Here is an 18,755-nt window from a genome sequence, read left to right as displayed (position 1 = left end):
AAGGGGAATTCATGGCACTGAAGAAGTATTGAATTCCTATTTATAATATTTATAGGCTTTTAAAAATTCTGGCATTAGTGTGTAAAGTATTATAACAAGAGATACAAAGTATAAGTCTAAGTTTCTGCCATCGGATATAATTCCACTGATTGTCCAACTTGGGCACATCCAGAAAAAGCTGGTTAATATAGGATCAAGTTTTGTTACATATGTCATTAATCAGCAGTTTCAAAGATAGCAGTTCCCTTTTGTTTTACATGTATGTCTATACAACACTTCCAGGTAAGACTTTGCCCAAAGGGCTCTGAAGTTAAAAATAATTTTTAAATCAAGATTCAGAATACTATATATAAAGCAACTAGAGAAAAACTGGTAAACTGTGTAATGCCAGACTTAAAAGTGGGGAAATATATATATATATATATTTTTTTTTTTTTTTTTTTTTGAGAGTCTTGCTTAGTCACCCAGGCTGGAGTGTGCTGGCGCCATCTCGGCTCACTGCAAGCTCCGCCTCCCGGGTTCACGCCATTCTCCTGCCTCAGCCTCCGAGTAGCTGGGACTACAGGTGCCCGCCACTATACCCAGCTAATTTTTTTGTATTTTTAGTAGAGACGAGGTTTCACCATGTTAGCCAGAATGGTCTCCATCTCCTGACCTTGTGATCCGCCCGTCTGGCCTCCCAAAGTGCTGAGATTACAGGCGTGAGCCACCGCGTCCGGCCAAAAGTGGGAAAATATTAACAAGAACATCTACTGAATACACACCTTGTGCCTGGAACTATGTATACCACAGGTACATAAACACACACATACACATACACACATACACACACACACTATTTTTCCCCTCTCATTTCACTTTAAATGCTCAAAAATCTATCAATTAAATTTTAATTTACTTAAATTTACCATAAATTGGCATGTGAGCTAACCCAACATGCCATAATTGGTATGTTAGGTAACTTATGGTAAAAATTTACCAATTTATTGTAAATTTTTATCCTGAAAAGCACTAAAATTAACAAATACTTACTTCTGAATCTTCAGATAGGCCATAGCTCTGTTAGCTGGAAGAAGGGCATTAGCACCATCTGCTGCTATCCCTCGAGTATAGCATTCAATTGCTCTTTCATATTTCCCCTCTTTGAAAAATCCATTCCCCTGTTGTTTTGTAGAGAAATATGGAGAATTAAAAAAAATACAAAAAAATTAAATGAATTCAAATCTTATGAAACACTGCAAGGATATTCACCAACAGTATTTCAGGAAAGAATATTGTTAAAAATCTGGCCCGAGACACGTTTTAGAATCTGTTGGTTTGGGTTGTTTCTTTTTTAATGGCATTATTGTTCTTCGGTACTAAAAAGGAAAAACATGTATACTACTATATTATTTTGTAGCATTCACTATTATTCCATTAATTACATATTACGCAAAGCTTAAATTTAAAAACCTATTTTAACAAAGGTCCAAATAATATACTTCCTTAAGTTACATTAGAAGCTGTACAAAAGAATTTCATAACTCAAATAAATTTTGTGAAAGAACACAGTACCAGAATCATAAAGCCCACTCTTCAATAACTTTAATATGCCCAAATATAAGATAAATTCAACTGTATTGGAATTTGTATACCTGATTTCACTATAACATTTACTTATAATCAGAGTCAAATATCACAATCAATAATCATTTCATAAGTATTTATTATGAACCTTCTGTGGGTCCAGGAAAGGCTATAAATAAATGAAACCTCCTCAACTCACGATTAACAGAGGAATTTCAATCAGAAACAGTCCAGTGTGAATTAATGAAAAAAGTACATTATAAGAATGGATTGTAATTAACTTCTACGTTAAATTTATAACTATGTATATGTAAATATATAAAACATTCAAAAGTAGTTTCCAAACTTAAGTGTTTCCATAGTTACTTTTTTAATTTATGTATAAAGTCATCAATTACCCAAATTTTGAATTAGTAGGTCCCAGAGGCTTTAGTGTATTTAATTTCCAATTCCTACTCAAGCAAAACTTTAATATTAGAGAAAAAATTTAAGTGATATACAAGAAATAAATCAACACTCAGCAAAATATATACATTCTACGTTGGATTAGCTTTGGATTACCCGATCTTTCTCTGAAATGGCCTGCTGCTTATTCTGCTGTGCTTCAATTTGCTTTCGCTCTCCTGTTGATTTAACCACTGTGTCAGCTTCCTCTGGATATGAGTTTTCTTTGGATGCTAAAGCCTAGGAGACATAGCAGTCAGCTAAAATAAAACAAGTAATACAAGACGCATATATAGTTGACCTTAAAACATAAATACCTCAAATATATTAGAATTTCTGCCACATTTTAAATAATCGAAATAACATTTTCTACTCTAATTCAAAATCTTTCTACTTATTAAAGTAAAAAGTAAAATAAGTATATAACAAATTTAATGTGCTTCTCATTTCAATTAAAATTAGTATCAAACACCACATACTGCATATTCTGACTTATAAGTGGGAGGTCAACATTGGGTACACATGGAACGGAAACAATACACACTACAGACTACCTGTTGGGGAGAGAAACACTGGGGGTGGGGAGGGGACGGGATGAAAAACTACCTATTGGGTACTATGCTCACTATCTAGGAGACGGAATCATTCATACCCCAAACCTCAGTTTCATACAATATGCCCATGTAAAAAGCCTTCATATGTATCTTTTGAATCTAAAATAGTAGTTCAAATTATTTTAAATAAATAAGTAGCATCCATTAAAAGTAGTTGCTCATTTATTCAACAAATATTTATTGAATTTCTATACTGGCCAGGCACTGTTTTAGGAGCTGTTTTCAGACCTAACGGTTCATTACATCTACATTACCAAACTTCTCAAATTCAATACTCACAGTCATTATTTGACCTAACACAAAATTTTAAAAATATATAATAGAGTTCACAACTACAATCAAGTTAACATATTTACCAGCAGATCTTACATGCAATAGTAATGGTAATATTTAAAAGCACACTTTCCCCAATCACTGTCATTTTTCTCTCAATGTTTCAATCTGTGCATAAGCCAAAAAGGAAGAAAATCAGTGGGATAAAAAAATAATAATTCTGTCATCTGGGAAAGAGTAAAGCAGTAGTAGTTCTAAAGATCTCAGGCAACTTTTAGAACAATCAAGGGTCTTTAAATACCACTACACTCCCTCTGGCTTGCAAATTCATTTAGTAAAACTCTATGGTACAAAGAATTAAAATTAGAAAATCTCAATATTAAGAAATCTATAGTACAAAATACATGCAAAAAGCTTTACTTCTTCAAATAAAGGTTATAAGTAATACACTTAAATTTTAAATAACTATAGTTTACCTGATTGATTTTCCTGAGTTCATTTGTTACTTCAAAGTTATTTGGTTCCAGTTCTAATACTCTTTCATAATCTAAGAGAAGATAAAAAAATTTCTAAAGATCGGTAATATTTAAAAACTTGTATAAAACAATCTTTTGTTGCCTGTGACAATTAGGCAACTGTCCTACAGCAAAATAAAAGAGAAACAAAGAAATACTATCATTAGGCCACTGAACTTTCTTAAGACATTCTCACTCTGTTGCCCAGGCTGAGTGCAGTGGCGCAATCTTGGCTCACTGCAACCTCCAGCTCCCAGGTTCCAGTGATTCTGTATCTCAACCTCCTGAGTAGCTGGGACTACAGGCACACACCACCAAGCTCAGTTAATTTTTGTATTTTTAGTAGAGACAGGTTTTCTCCACGTTGGCCAGGTTAGTCTCAAACTCCTGGCCTCAAGCAGTCTTCCCATCTTGGCCTCCGAGACTGCTAGGATTACAGGTGTAAGCCACTGTGTCCAGCGAAGCCACTGAACTTTCTTCTTCTCCCCCAGGGCAGACAAAATCCTATGATAAACCATCTTCCACCAGCCCCAGGAAGGATACCTGCTATCATAAGTTGTACATCATAAAACCAAGAAGCAGGCCAGGCGCGGTAGCTCACTCCTGTAATTCCAGCACTTTGGGAGGCCGAGGTGGGAAGATCACCTGAAGTCAGGAGTCAAGACCAGCCTGGCCAACATGGCGAAACTCTGTCTCTACTAAAACTATAAAAATTAGCCAGGCGTGGTGGTGGGCACCTGTAATCCCAGCTACTTGGAAGGCTGAGGCAGGGAGAATCACTTGAACCCAGGAGGCAGAGGTTGCAGTGAGCCAAGATCGCGCCATTGCACTCTAGCCTGGGTGAAAAAGCAAGACTCTGTCTCAAAAAAAAAAAAAAAAGACCTAAGCAGCAGCAAAATCCAATTAAATATCAGCTTTATTCAGATTTCGTGATTTATAATACACAAACCTATTTTATGGAATAATAGAAGGCTTAGAATTTATAAGTGGCCGGGCGCGGTGGCTCAAGCCTGTAATCCCAGCACTTTGGGAGGCCGAGACGGGCGGATCACAAGGTCAGGAGATCGAGACCATCCTGGCTAACACAGTGAAACCCCGTCTCTACTAAAAAATACAAAAATCTAGCCGGGCAAGGTGGCGGGCGCCTGTAGTCCCAGCTACTCCGGAGGCTGAGGCAGGAGAATGGCGGGAACCCGGGAGGCGGAGCTTGCAGTGAGCTGAGATCCGGCCACTGCACTCCAGTCCCGGCAACAGAGCGAGACTCCGTCTCGAAAAAAAAAAAAAAAAGAATTTATAAGTGAACAAAAATGTGTTATGAGCTTTAAACATACTACCTCTTGCCTCACAAAAGCCAACAAGACATTTTAATGCCTATTTTACAGATGAGAAACTGAAAGAGAAGATACTGGTTACATAGCTAGTACTTAGTAACATGAAAATTTGAACCAAATTCTGATTGGTGGCAAATAACACATTCTTTCTTAAAAAATCAAGATATCTTTTCAGTTCCAAAAATGACCTTTGTTCAAATACAGAAAGCTCTCTGAAGGTAGTAACTGTGATTACTCAGTATTCTCTATATAGCATCTGTTAGATAACACTGTTAAAGAATTTTTTAAATAATGACTAGAAAATACCTTTTTTGGCCTCTTCTAATTTTTGCAAAGCAAATCGAGCAGCACCTCGTCTGGAATAAGCCTTTGTATAACTTCTATTCAAGGCAATTGCTAAATTACAATCAGACTCAGCAACAGCAAATCTGCAATTTAAAAACATTAAAACAAATAAAGTTAATAAAACTAATTTACTAAACCAAAACTTCAAAATTTGTTTCCGAAATCCTTGAAAAGGGAATTTACTTGCCCACTGAAGGCATTTTTCCCACCTCCTTTTAGTTAATTAAGCATAATAAAAGCAATACTGCCATTCCTCAAAGATATTGTGGGTTTGATTCTAGACCACCACAACAAATGTCACAATAAAGCTAGTCACACAAATTTTTTGGTTTTCCAGTGCATACAAAAGTTTTATTTACACTATACTGTAATCTAGTAAGTGTGCAAAAGCTTTATGTCTAAATAACAATGTATATACCTTAATTAAAAAATACTTTATTGCTAAAAAATGCTAATAATTATCTGAGTCTTCAGTGAATATTTATCTTTGTGCTGTTGGAGGATCTTGCCTTGATGTTGATGGCTACTGACTGATCAGGGTGGTGGAGGTAGCATGTGATGCTGTTTGATAGCATTTACATAATAGAACTTCTTTTAATATTGGAGTCAATCCTCTCAAACTCTGCCACTTTATCAACTAAGTTTATATAATGTTCTAAATCTTCTGTTGTCCTTTCAAAAACATTCACGGCACCTTCGCCTAGAATAGATTCTCTCTCAAGAAACCACTTTCTTTGTTCATCCATAAGAAGCAACTGATCATCCATTCAAGTTTGAACACAAGATTGCAGCAATTCAGTCACATCTTCCTCCACTAAAATCCTGAACCCCTCAAAGTCATCCATAAGAGTTGAAATTAACTTCTTCCAAACTCCTGTTAACACTGACATTTTGACCTCCTCCCATGAATTACGGACACTTTTAATGGCATCTAAAATAGTTAATCCTTTCCAGGTTTCAATCTACTTTGCCCAGATCCACTAGAGGAATCACAATCTATGACAGCTACAGCCTATGAAATGTATTTCTTAAATAACAAGACTTGAAATTTGAAATGACTCTTCGATCCATGGGCTGCAGAACGGATATTGGGTTAGGAGGCATGAAAACAACATTCATCTCCTTGTATATCAGAGATCTTGGGTGAGTAGGTGCATTGTCAATACACTACTTTGAAATAAATCTTTTTTTCTAAGCAGTAGGTCTCAATAGCAGGCTTAAAAAGTTCAGTAAACCAGTTCATAAACAGATGTGCTGTCATCCGGACTCTGTTGTTTTATTTATAGAGCACAAGCAGAGTAGATACAGCATAATTCCTAAGGGCCCTAGGACTTTTGGAATGGTAAATGAGCCACTGTCTTCAACTTCAAGTCATCAGTTGCATTAGCCTCTAACAAGAGAATCAGACTGTCCTTTGAAGCCAGGCATTCCCTCTAGCTGTGAAAGCCCAAATGGCACTGTCTTCTAACAGAAGGCTGTTTAGTCAACACTGAAAATGTGTTGTTTAACATAGTCACCTTCATCAATTACCTTAGCTAGATCTTCTGGATAACTTTCTGCAGGTTCTCCATCAGCACCTGCTACTTCACTTTCCACTTTTATGTTTAAGCTTCTTTCCCTAAACTTCATGAATCAACTTCTACTAGCTTTCTTTCAACTTTTCTTCTGCAGCTTTCTCACCTCTCTCAGCCTTCACTAAATTGAAGAGCGCTAGGGCCTTGCACTGGATTACACTTAGGATCAGGGGAATGTTGCGGCTGATTTGATCTTCTATACATACCAATAAAACTTTCTCCCTATCAACAATAAGCTTCTTTTGCTTTTAATTATTTGTGTTCATTGGAGTAGCCCTTTTAATTTTTTTCAAGAACTTTTCCTTTGCATTCACATCTTGGCTAACTGGCACAAGAGGCCTAGCTTTCAGTCAGTCTTTGCTTTCGACATGCCTTCCTAAGTTTAATCATTTCCAGCTTCCAATTTAAAGTGAGAGATCTGCGAGTCTTCTTTCACTTGAATACTTACATGCCACTGTAGGGTTTTGTTTGTTTGTTTGTTTTGAGATGGAGTCTCACTCTCTCGCCCAGGCTAGAGTGCAGTGGCAGGATCTCAACTCACTGCAACCTCCGCCTCCTGGGCTCAAGAGATTCTCGTGCCTCACCCCTCTCATGTAGCTGGGATTACAGGTATGCGCCACCACACTTGGCTAAATTTTTGTATTTTTAGTAGAGATAGGGTTTCACCATGTTGGCCAGGCTGGTCTCCAATTCCTGACCTCAAGTGATGCCGCCCACCTCGGCCTCCCAAAGTGCTGGGATTACAGGTGTGAGCCACCTTGCCTGGCCTCACTGTAGGGTTATTAACTGGCCTAATTTCAATACTGTTGTGTCTCAGGGAATAGGGAGGCCCAAGGAGAAGGAGAGAGATTGGGTTGTGGGGGCGGCTGGTCAATGAAGCAGACAGGATGCACAATAACATATGGGTGTGCTTGATGGCTCCCCAAAACAATTACAATAGAAACATCAAAGATCCCTGATCAGAGATCACCATAACAGATACAATAATAATAAAAGAAATCTGAAATACTGTAACAATTACCAAAACGTGACACACAGACACAAAGTAAACACATGCTGTTGGACAAATGGTACCAATAGAGTTGCTTGACTTCCCTGATACTAGGTTGCCACAAACTTTCATTTTGTAAAAACAGTATCTGTGGATGCAATAAAGCGACACACAATAAAACAAGGTATGCCTATAATTCCTAATGGCGAAACATTAGTAGCATTCCCTTTAATGCCAGAAACAAGAATGCCCATTATCACTGCTTTTTCTTGGTATTACACAGAGGTCTTCACCAAAGCAGTTCCACAAGAAAGAAACACAGATTAGAAACAAAGAAAAAAGCCTGAAATTATTCTCAGATGATATGATGGTCCAAAAAGAAAACTCAAAACAATCTAGAGAAATTGCTAGAAATATTAAAAGTTTAGTAAGGTGACTACGACAGACCAACAAGAAACAAACAAAACATCTAACAAAGACCTACCAGACACAGATGCAAAAAATTGTAAGACTGTTTTCAAAGACATTAATGACAATGTAAGTGGAGATATTTCACATTCACCTACAATAAAGTACAAAAACATACAATATGATTCTCTCCAGACTGATTTATAAATCTAATGCAATTCTAATCAAAATCCCAGGAGGATATTTTAAGGAATTTGGGAAGATAATTCTAAAAGTTACATTGATGAGTAAAAGTCCAAGAATACCCAAAACATTCCTGAATAATAAAAGGTAGCAGAATATTCAGTATACCAAATATTAAGACTTACAATCATAATGCTATAATAATTAAAGATAGTGTGGAACGGATGAAAGGACAGGCAATAGACCAGTGTAAAGAACAGAGAGATGAGAAAGCAATCTAGGCAAACATGACATACGACAATAGTAGCATGGCAGATCCACAGGAGAAAGCAGGGCTATTCCAAAAATAGAGCTGGAAAAACCTTCAGCATATGTGAAAACGCCTAAGTGTGAAAATTAAATCTTAAAAAATGTTTAGAAGAAAGTAGAGGAGACTATTATGAACTCAAGCAGCAAATCTTTTTTTGAACAAATCATTTTATAAAGTCCTAATCTTTTCAAAAAATCAATAAGTTGAACTATATTAAAATTGAATGCTTATATTCATTAAAATTCCATAAAGAAGATAAGCTACAAATTGAGAAAAGAGAGTTATTATGAAAAAGATCAAAAGATTAGTATCCAGAATAAAGAACTCTCAAAATAAATCAACAGAAAAAGCCCTAAAAAAAATGGCCAAACACCAAATAGGCATTTCAGAGGGAAAAAAAAAAAAAAAAGTGGAAAATATATAAGATGCTTAACCTTACCAACAGTTGAGAAATGAAAACCTTACTAATAGTTGAGAAATGCAAAATGGCATTTCAAAGACACAATGAAACGCCATTTTACACCCACTAGATTGACAACAATTAAGAAGCCCAACTATATCAGTGTTGCTAAGGGTAAGAAATAGGCATTATTATACACTGCTAATGAGACTGTAAACTCATCCATTTACCTTTGTAACAACTGTGTAACAACAAACTATCTTTGTCATCATCCTGTGAAGCTGAACATCTACACATTTTATGACCCAACACCAAGAAACATATACAAAAATATTCACAGCATTGCTGAACTAAGGAAGGAAAAGACAGAAGGTAGGCAATAAAAAGAGGGACAGAAGGAGGGAAGAAAGAGTGGGAGGGAGAGAGAGAAAAAGAAAGGAAGAAAGGAATGAACCAACAATCCAGCAACACAAGAATAGACATATAATGGTATATTTCTAAAAAGAAATTATCCTTTGTAACAGTTACAATCAGAGCTCTAGAGCTATATGCATCAAAACAAGAATGAATCATAAAAATATAATAGAGAAATAGGTGAGCCACAGAAAACTACACACAGTATGATATATTTTTAAAGCTCAAAAATAAGCAAGATTATACCATATATTATTTACGAACATATACATATATAATAAACCGTTTTTAAATCAAAAGAATGACAAATATATAATTCAAGATAGTGGTTAATGGGGAGGGAGGCAAGGGACAGGATACAGAAAGCAGCATCAAGGTAACTTCAAAAATAATGCTAATGTTCTGGTTCTTAAGTTGAGGGGGGTGCTTATATAGGCTTATTTTAAATTATTCTCTGTAATTTATGTATGTGATACATATATTGCAGATATCAAATATTATAAAATGTAAATATTTCCCTAATTTTTTAGAAGATTAATATCACGAGTTTCAAAGACATAAAAATATGCTATTTAAATAGTAAAAACTCAGATACCAATAAAATTTGTATTTCCAAATAATTAAAACAGTAAGAATGTCTTCCTTGATGGTGTTTATCTTTTTTAAAAACCCCTATGATAGGTTGGTTACCTGCATATGACAAGACAATACCACATTTATATTCTTCCACATTATTTATTTTAAAAGTCAGTATGACTTAATGACAAACAAATGTTGAAACATATCTTAAGTTTTCCATAATAAATGTTATCTAGATTAAATAGTAGATAAATAGCTTTTCAAAATAATGGGATATTGATTTCTAAAAATATCCAACTAACTTTTTTAGCTTTGTGAATTAGATAAGAACACTATTACTGAATTTTTAGAAGAATACCTCAGTAAAGTGAGCCATGGGAACAAGGTTTTAGCACCAGATGTTTAAAATGGCTTAAGCAAAATAATTCAATAAAAAGGAGTGAGCTATAAGAATTTACAGTTGAAAAGAAAATGCGATACATTCTCAATCTGCCCTCCACACCTTATTCCAGAAGTTTTTTTAATAAGTCTCCATATATACATAAGACATTCACATTCACACACGTTACAAAAGTCCTTACTTTTTCAGTCTAAAATACGCTGATGCTCTGTTCGTTGGCAACACGGGATTATATGGATCGGCATCCATGCCTTTTGTGTAGCAGTCAATTGCTTCATCATATTTTCCTTGTTTGAAGTATTTATTGCCCTGAAAAAAAATTACATAAAATGATCCTTTTTACAAATTCTGAAATTCACTACAGTTGACCCTTGAACAACCCAGGTTTGAAGGGCAAGGGTCCACTTAAATGTGGATTTTTTTAATAAAAGTCTACATCAAGTGTGCCTGCCTCCCCTTCCAACTATTCTACCTCTTCGGCCTCTGCCACCCCTGAGAGAGCAAGACCAACTCCTCCTCTTCCCCATCCTCAGCCTACTCAATGTGAAGATGACAAGGATGGAGACTTTTAAATGATCCACTTCTACATAGTGAAATATATTTATATAAATAAATACACATTCTCTTCCTTAAAATGTTCTAATATTTTCTTTTCTCTAGCTTACTTTTTTGTAAGAATACAGTATATAATACATATAACACATAAAGTTTGTGCTAATCAACTATTTGTGTTATCCATACTGCTTCCGGTCAACAGTAAGCTATTAGTAGTTAAGTTTTTGGGGGAGTCACAAGTTATATGCAGACTTTTTACTGCATGAGGCACTGACCCCATACTGTTCAAGGGTAACTGTATATGGTCATTGTATGGGCACAAACCAAGAGCCTAGGCAGAAAAATGAGTAAAATACCTAGCATTATATTCCTTATTGACAATGCCAACCTACAGAAATGTAACCAAAAAAAAGCATCAAGAGTTTAATCTGAAAAGAGTTCCACCTTTGTGAAAGTAATACAGCTGGTTTTATAACAATGAGGCATCCCTCAGGGAGATACTGAATATTCCAAAAAGTAACCAAAGATAGCCTTTGATACCTGGGAGTGGAATATAATAGTTATGCCAAGAATCACACACTAATTTCAAGTTACTTCAATCTACTACTAAAAACACTGGACAACTCCAGATACAGTCTAAGCATTTTACATAAAACAGTTCACTTACTACTCCTAAGAACCCATTGAGGTTGGTAATTTTATTATTATCATTTTACAGATGAGATAACTGAAGTTCAGAAGTTTAAAGAACTTATCAGAGATTTGAACCCAGGTAATCTGGCTCCAGAGCATGTACTCCTAACCAATGTTACACTGCCTCCAGAGAGGGATGTAGCCAATAACAACAGAAAGTTTAAACACCTACTAAAACTGTGCTCAAGAAACTTTAGGGTCCACATGATTTTCAACATCTCCTGCTTACCTGAAAAAAAAAAAAAAATCTAACTAATTAGTACCTTTTCTTTTAAAACAAGAGCCTTTTGTGAATCTACATGAATCCCATCTTCTTCCGACTCTGATTCTTGAGACAGAGACTCATGGGTACTATCGTCTTTGTCAAGCTCATCAAGGATACTGTCCTAAAACCAAAAGGAGGAAAACAGTGGTCATAATTATATGATTGGGGGGAAAAAAAAAAAGACATACTAAAAAAATACACTCAAAGGAATGTAAATTGTTACAATCTAAGGACCTACAGGCTTACAAAGCAACCCAAATCTCTCATTGTTAAGATTATATCCAGAGAAAAAGATGCCTTTGTTTAGAAAACCAAGATGCAAACCAAGAATCTGACTACGAACTCATAAAGCTAAGTCAACAGACTGTACAAATCACCCCTAAATCGCAAACTATTAGCAATTAGGTATTATGGTTTAAAGGAAGTTTGCAAATAGCCCTAAACTAATATAATTAGCACCCATTAGCAGAGAAAGTTTTTTTAAAAATTTTTTTTCTTCCTTATTTTAAAACAAAAAACTGCTATTTTAAAACTGCTATTTTAAAACAAACAAAAGAAGAGCACATTAACTCCTAATCTTCACAATAACCTATGAGGAAGGCATAATTACCCATGTTTTCCACTTGAGGGAACTGAAATGCAGAAGTTAGTTAACTCATTCGAGGTCACTCAGCTAGTAAGTGACCAAGTCTACTTCCTCCAAGAGCTGTCAATCGATATGTTATACTGTCTCTGAGGGTATTCCAAAATATAGCTGCCTCTACCAAAGGAAAAATAAAAAATGTGCTAGTACCACGATTCTCAATCTCTTTTGACTCACACTACTTTCATGGTAATAAATAATTTCATAGACTGCCACCAGAATTTTTCTCTTATTTTTTATATGATAAAACAATGATTTTTAGTAAGATATTATTTTTATTTTTATTTTTGAGACAGCATCTGGCTCTGTTGCCTAGGCTGGAGTGCAGTAGTGTGATGTCAGTTTATTGCAACCTCCAACTCCCAGGCTCAAGCCATCCTCCCACCTCGCTCTCCCAAGTAACTGGGACTACAGGCGTGCACTACCATGTGCAGCTAGTTTTTTATTTTTTGTAGAGACGGGCTTTTGCCACGTTGGCCAGGCTGGTCTGGATACTAAGCCCAAGCAATCTGCCCACCTCAGCCTCCCAAAGTGTTGGGATTACAGGCGTGAGCCACCACAACGACCATTAGAGTTCATTAAAGCATTTTTAAACACAAACTTTAATTATTATGTAAAACAAAATCCTTTTTGCATTCAAACACTATTTTAAAGTTATTTACATAAGAAAAAAACAAATTGCTTATAAAAATAAAAAAACTATGCATAGTTTCATTAGATGAACATTGAAACATGGATTAAAATTTAGCTATGTGTTTTAGCATGAAGATTCTAGAAACACCACCAGCCTACCAACATTGTAGCCAGGATTATCCAACTCTGCTATGCTGACATGTATAGAAAACTAACAGCAGCAGAACACTAAAGCAGCTGCTCAGATCTGAACTAGAAAGAAATGGGAAGTAAACAACTATATCTTGTATAGAGACACTAAATGACAATTGCAAGCTATGCAGTACAATCTTAATGGCATTGTCCACATACAGCAGGAGCTTAATCAGTATCTGCTGAATGAGTAAATGCCTGTGTAGAAAACACCTCTACAAGAAATCATCTGAGATGATGCCTTTCAGGAAAGGACATTATAAGAAGACACCAACTGATGAAAAGGAATAGGCTATAAAGTCACACACACAAAAAAATGAAGACAGTCTACATGACACTTGAGAATAAATTCTATTTTCAGAAAGTATTTCCAACAGTGATAAATTCAAGACCCAAAATTTTACTTCTCCTATATTGGGACAATCCTGAAGCAGATGGCAAACTAAATAAAAGCCCCAGCTCTCTCTTAATTAGCCTTAGTTTTATTAAGAAAAATACCACACAAATAATTTGGAAAACTGTTTGACAGTATTTTCTAAAGCTAAATGTATTTATAAACTATGCCCCAGCAAATCCCCTCTAGGGTGCTTATAACCATCAAAAGACAAGTACAAGAATGTTCACAGCAGGTTCATCATAGCCCCAAATCACCAACAATACAAAAGTATTATCAATAGAAGAACAGACACAAATTAAGACATCCACACAATGGAATTCTGGTCAGCAATGAAAAAGAACTGCTGCTACTCACAATATGGATCTCAAATAATGATAGCGAAAGAAGCCAAACTTAATGCATACTGTATAATACATTTATATGAAATTCCAAAACTGTATACAGTATGAGAGGTGAGAACAGTGGCTAATTTTGAGAAGTCATCTACCGAAAGTAAGGCCTCTGCGAGGCTGGAAATGTTCTTTTTGTTTGTTTTTTTGAGACAGAGTCGCCCAGGCTGGAGTGCAGTGACGTGCACCGCAACCTCTGTCTCCCGGGTTCAAGCCATTCTCGTGCCTCAGCCTCCCAGAATGTTCTATATCTTGATCTGAACAGTGGTTTCACAGGTGTACACTTGAGTAAAAATTCAGGAAGATGCACACTTAAGATTTTTGGACTTTATGCACATTATACCTCAGTAAAAATGTTAAACAGAAAAATGCAGAGAAAACAATAAACAGAGAAATCAGACAGTGGTTACTTCTGGGAGTAGAAGGGAGAAAAGAACATGGGATCAGAAAGGAGCACACCAGTAGCTTCAATGATATTGGAAAAATTCTCTTTAAGTTAGTATGTTCATGTATTCATTTTATTACTACGCTTTAGAACATATATCTCTACATATTCTTTGGTATGAATCAAATATTACATAATAAACACTTGTTTAAAAACTAAAGAGGAATATATATTCCAAATTCATCAGTTGGTTATCACATCCCTCAACATACATATCCCTAACCAAATCAACCCTTAAAGTAGATCAGAGTGCAGAATAGGGCTGGCCAACAGGTTCTCTTTCACAGGCTGACACGACAGTGGCTGCTTAAAACACTAGTAAAGGATTGTAAGGCAGAGCACTGGTGGTGATTCTCCAAGTATGTTGTGTATCACACGTGGGAGATGGGAGGACACACATCTGCTATCCCAGTCTGGAAGGGTAAAGAAGCCCAATTTCCTGGGATCAAGATAGGCTTATGTTTATTGTTACACAACCCCAGTCCTAAGACTAGACACAAAGGCATTCTCTTTTAACAGATTACTGCAGGTCCTTCAGTTTACAACAAAGACATCTGCACAGTCATTCTTTTCTGGGAGTATCTTAGAATTCTGGCTGTTTAGGGGTTAGAGAAGGTGGCGAAGAGGGGAGCAGTACGACTACAAAGGGATGGCACAAAGGGAATCTTTGTGGTGGTGCCATATATCTGCATCTTAATTGCGGTTGGGTAATCCAAACCTACACGTGGGATAAAATAACATAGAACCATACACACACTATACCAATGTCAATTCCTAGTGATATTGTATACTATAGTAATTGTACAGTATACAATTGATACTGTATACTGCAGCTAAGAAAGATGTAACCACCAGAGGAAACTGGATGAAGAGTACACTGGATAAATACTAATAAGTAAATAAATAGTAATTTTTGTAAAAAGAAAGAAAAAAGAATAAAATCCTGGCTGTTTTAGCCACAATTCGCTGAAAGAGGATTGCAGGAAAAAATATTATTTCATTAAAGAGCTATGTAATTAAATGTTTATTCCACATAAAATCATATATAAGAGAAAGACACAGGCCATAACCCTACATTATTCTTCACTTAACCCATGACTATTAGCTAACTCCCAGAAAATTTCACTCAAATATTAACAAGCAAATGACTAGATTAACTTACCACATCAAGTTTTGCCCATGCCTCATAATCATAAGATTTTATCCTGTTTTTTGTGTTTTCCTCTTTGGTTTTTTTGGAAGGCTCTTTAGCTTTGCCTTTCTTCTTTTTCCTAAAATTCCCATTTCGAATAGGAGGTAAATTCTGAGGAGGGAAAAAAAAAAAAAAAAAAACACAAAGTTGTGAGTATTATGCTCTGTTACTCTTTGTATAACTAGCTATGTTTAAAATTCTCACTATGTTATATTTTCTTATAAAAATTAATTTTAAAATGTTTAAAAAGACCAATTTACCACCTTCACTTATAATAATTATGCTTGAAAAGTTTAATTCATACTTTGATGAGTGTTGAACATTGTTCAATCACAAGAAAAGAGTATTACCTAGAAATTCTAATTATACCTTTAATTTGCAATCCTAAACTCAAACTTCAAAAACGACCTATCTTCAGCCTTAGTACAATGAACCAGCAGTAATGCAAATGCAAACTGAACTGCCTCCATATTATGTACAGTATGAAAAATCCAGCCATATTTAAATGCACTGCCTTAAAACTTTTGGTTGAACCTACGTACTATCTGCATTTTTATGACAATATGGTATGTTAATATATCATCAGTATATAACTACACATATTTTTATACACACACACCTCTATATATTTTATGATGTTAGTCATTTATTTACCTCTAAGTATTATCACATGATCATCCTTTCGGTAACTATTCACTAAGCCTTAAAACATAGTAATATATTTAATTATTACAAAGACTTTTTGAAAAGCAGAATTTCTAAAGACATTGACAGTGAGCCGGGCACGGTGGCTCACGCCTGTAATCCCAGCACTTCGGGAGGCTGAGGTGGGTGGATCACTTGAGGTCAAGAGATTAAGACGATCCTGGCCAACATGATGAAACCCCGTCTCTACTAAAAAAAAAAAAAAAAAAGTAGCTGGGCATGGTGGTGCGCACCTGTAGTCCCAGTTACTCAGGAGGCTGAGGCAGGAGAATTGCCTGAACCCAGGAGGTGGAGGTTGCAGCGAGCCCAGATCGCACCACTGCACTCCGGTCTGGTGACAGAGCGAGACTCCATTGCAAAGAAAAAAACAAATAAAAAGAAAAAACAAATTGACAGTGAAGCAAATCACTTCAATTTCAGTATTTTCACAAAACATTTTTAAAAGTTATGCTTTATTTTTATAAAAATAGTTTTGGTGGATCTTAATTAGGAATTCTTAATTTACCTCTTCAGGAACACCATTCTGTCTTCTTAGTTCCATATCCTTTTGTTTAATGTCTTTTTCCCAGTTTTCTAAATCCCTCATAAAGTCTTGTAATTCTTCCGCATTTTGTTTCACTTGTAGTTGTAATTCAATTGCTTTATTTGCTGAAGTCATTATGGCCTGCAGAGTTTTGAACAACCAACCTCTGATAAGAATAGGCCTATTTGGTTTATTTTTCTGAAAGCTAGCTAATTATTTTTTACCACTTCATAAGTGGCCAAGACACCTGGACAGAAGAGAGCCAACTGATGCTGAACAAAAAAAATTCAATACAGTATTTTAAAAATAAATCAGTTGCTGAATAAATAAATGAAAAATAGACAAGCTTGAGCATCCTTGAAAGGCAACATTAAAGAAAGGTAATTGGGAGAAAAATCACTGAAATTATCAAGCAGCCTGTGGTAGCAGACAGGCTGCTCATCTCTGGAGTTGAGCAACTACCTCCTTTATTTCTTTTTCTTCCAACATTTAACTTCTACTATGTGAAAGGCCCTGAATCAAGATTTAGGGATGCAAAAACAAGAAGAGGTCCCTTGTGTAGCAGAGAAGAAAAAACTATATAAAGTACCAGTAACAAAATACGTTAGGCAGGGTTTCTCAACCTTGGGACCACTGACATTTTGGGCCAAAAAAGTTGTTGTAAGAGTGCTGTCCTGTGCACTGTAGGATGGTTGGCAACATTTCTGTCCTCTACCAACTAGGTGCCAGGATCATCCCTTTCCCTCATGGACTGCGACAACGAAGAATCCCAGACACTGCCAAATGTTCCCTGAGAGGTAAAAAATAACCCCGGTTGAGAACCCTGTGTGAGAGGTACATAGAGATGCTACGGAACTGACTGCAAAAAAATAGGCATGGATCAGATGGTAGGGTGGCAGAGTCAACGAAGGAGTCCCAAGAGGTGTTGGAACTTAGCTGGATTTCAAAGGGGCCCACCAAGTGACTAACAGGGAGGAGAGGGCAGGCAGAGTGAGGAATTATAAGGGAGAATGAAGAAAGAGAAGATTAAAGAGGCGGACATGGGACAGACTTGAAATGGCAGGCCATGAGGTATAACCTATATTCTGAAAGTTATGTGAATATATCAAGGTAGTAAAATAAAAAGAACTTGATGACTGACTAGACTGAAGTGTTGGAGAACACAGAAAGACTCAAACAGAGGCCTAGATTTCTGGCTTGGGAGCCTGGTAAGATTACTGCCATTTTGAGTCAAGAAATACAATGTTAAAAGGAAAAGAGGCATCTGTTGGAGGGCAAACGGAAAGTCAGATTATTTGTTTGGGATATGCTGAATTTGAGTGCTAATGGAGCGAGGAAATATTCCATAGGTAGCTATATAGGATTAGAGATAAATTCCGGTGTCACTAGCATAAAGGTAGAAGCTAGAATCAAGGATGTGGCCATGTTTAACCACTGTGACAACTGGGGAATGGAGTGAACCTGGAGAACACTAAACGGAGGAAGAGATGCCAAGAAAGAAAAAAGTAGGCAGTAGCACCTAGACAGCTGGGACGAAAACCTACACTGTACTGTTACAGATGACAAAAAATGAGTTCAAGAAAGTGAGAGAGGTTAGCAGTGCCAAATGGCACAGAGAATACATAGAGGGAAAGAAAGTGCATTATGTTTAGTCATATAAAGACTATTCAGAGTTGCTGGGCTTTTTTTTGTTTGGTTTGTTTTTGTTTTTTTAAGACAGAGTCTCGCTCTGTCGCTCAGGCTGGAGTGCAGTGGCATGAACTCAGCTCACTGCAA

The 18,755-nt window shown here is 36.1% G+C and overlaps 1 protein-coding gene across 2 annotated transcripts in view; it reads right to left on the bottom strand.

The window, feature by feature from the left end:
- The window catches only part of RPAP3 (RNA polymerase II associated protein 3), a 44,541-nt gene that overhangs the window by 24,189 nt on the left and 1,597 nt on the right, over positions 1-18,755 (bottom strand). For both annotated transcript variants that reach the window (XM_033222312.1, XM_033222313.1), the window contains exons 2-9: positions 16,962-17,120; positions 15,722-15,862; positions 11,859-11,981; positions 10,529-10,656; positions 5,050-5,171; positions 3,374-3,444; positions 2,128-2,250; positions 1,033-1,160 (exon numbers count right to left, since the gene is read on the bottom strand). In XM_033222312.1, the coding sequence (XP_033078203.1) occupies positions 1,033-1,160; positions 2,128-2,250; positions 3,374-3,444; positions 5,050-5,171; positions 10,529-10,656; positions 11,859-11,981; positions 15,722-15,862; positions 16,962-17,114 (989 nt within the window). In that variant the 5' untranslated portion in view covers positions 17,115-17,120. The remainder of the gene's footprint in view (positions 1-1,032; positions 1,161-2,127; positions 2,251-3,373; positions 3,445-5,049; positions 5,172-10,528; positions 10,657-11,858; positions 11,982-15,721; positions 15,863-16,961; positions 17,121-18,755) is intronic.

The sequence above is a fragment of the Trachypithecus francoisi genome, unplaced genomic scaffold (assembly GCF_009764315.1).
Source record: "Trachypithecus francoisi isolate TF-2019V2 unplaced genomic scaffold, Tfra_2.0 Lachesis_group11, whole genome shotgun sequence".
In the NCBI taxonomy this organism is placed as follows: domain Eukaryota; kingdom Metazoa; phylum Chordata; class Mammalia; order Primates; family Cercopithecidae; genus Trachypithecus; species Trachypithecus francoisi.
This window is presented reverse-complemented; position numbering and strand designations above follow the sequence as displayed.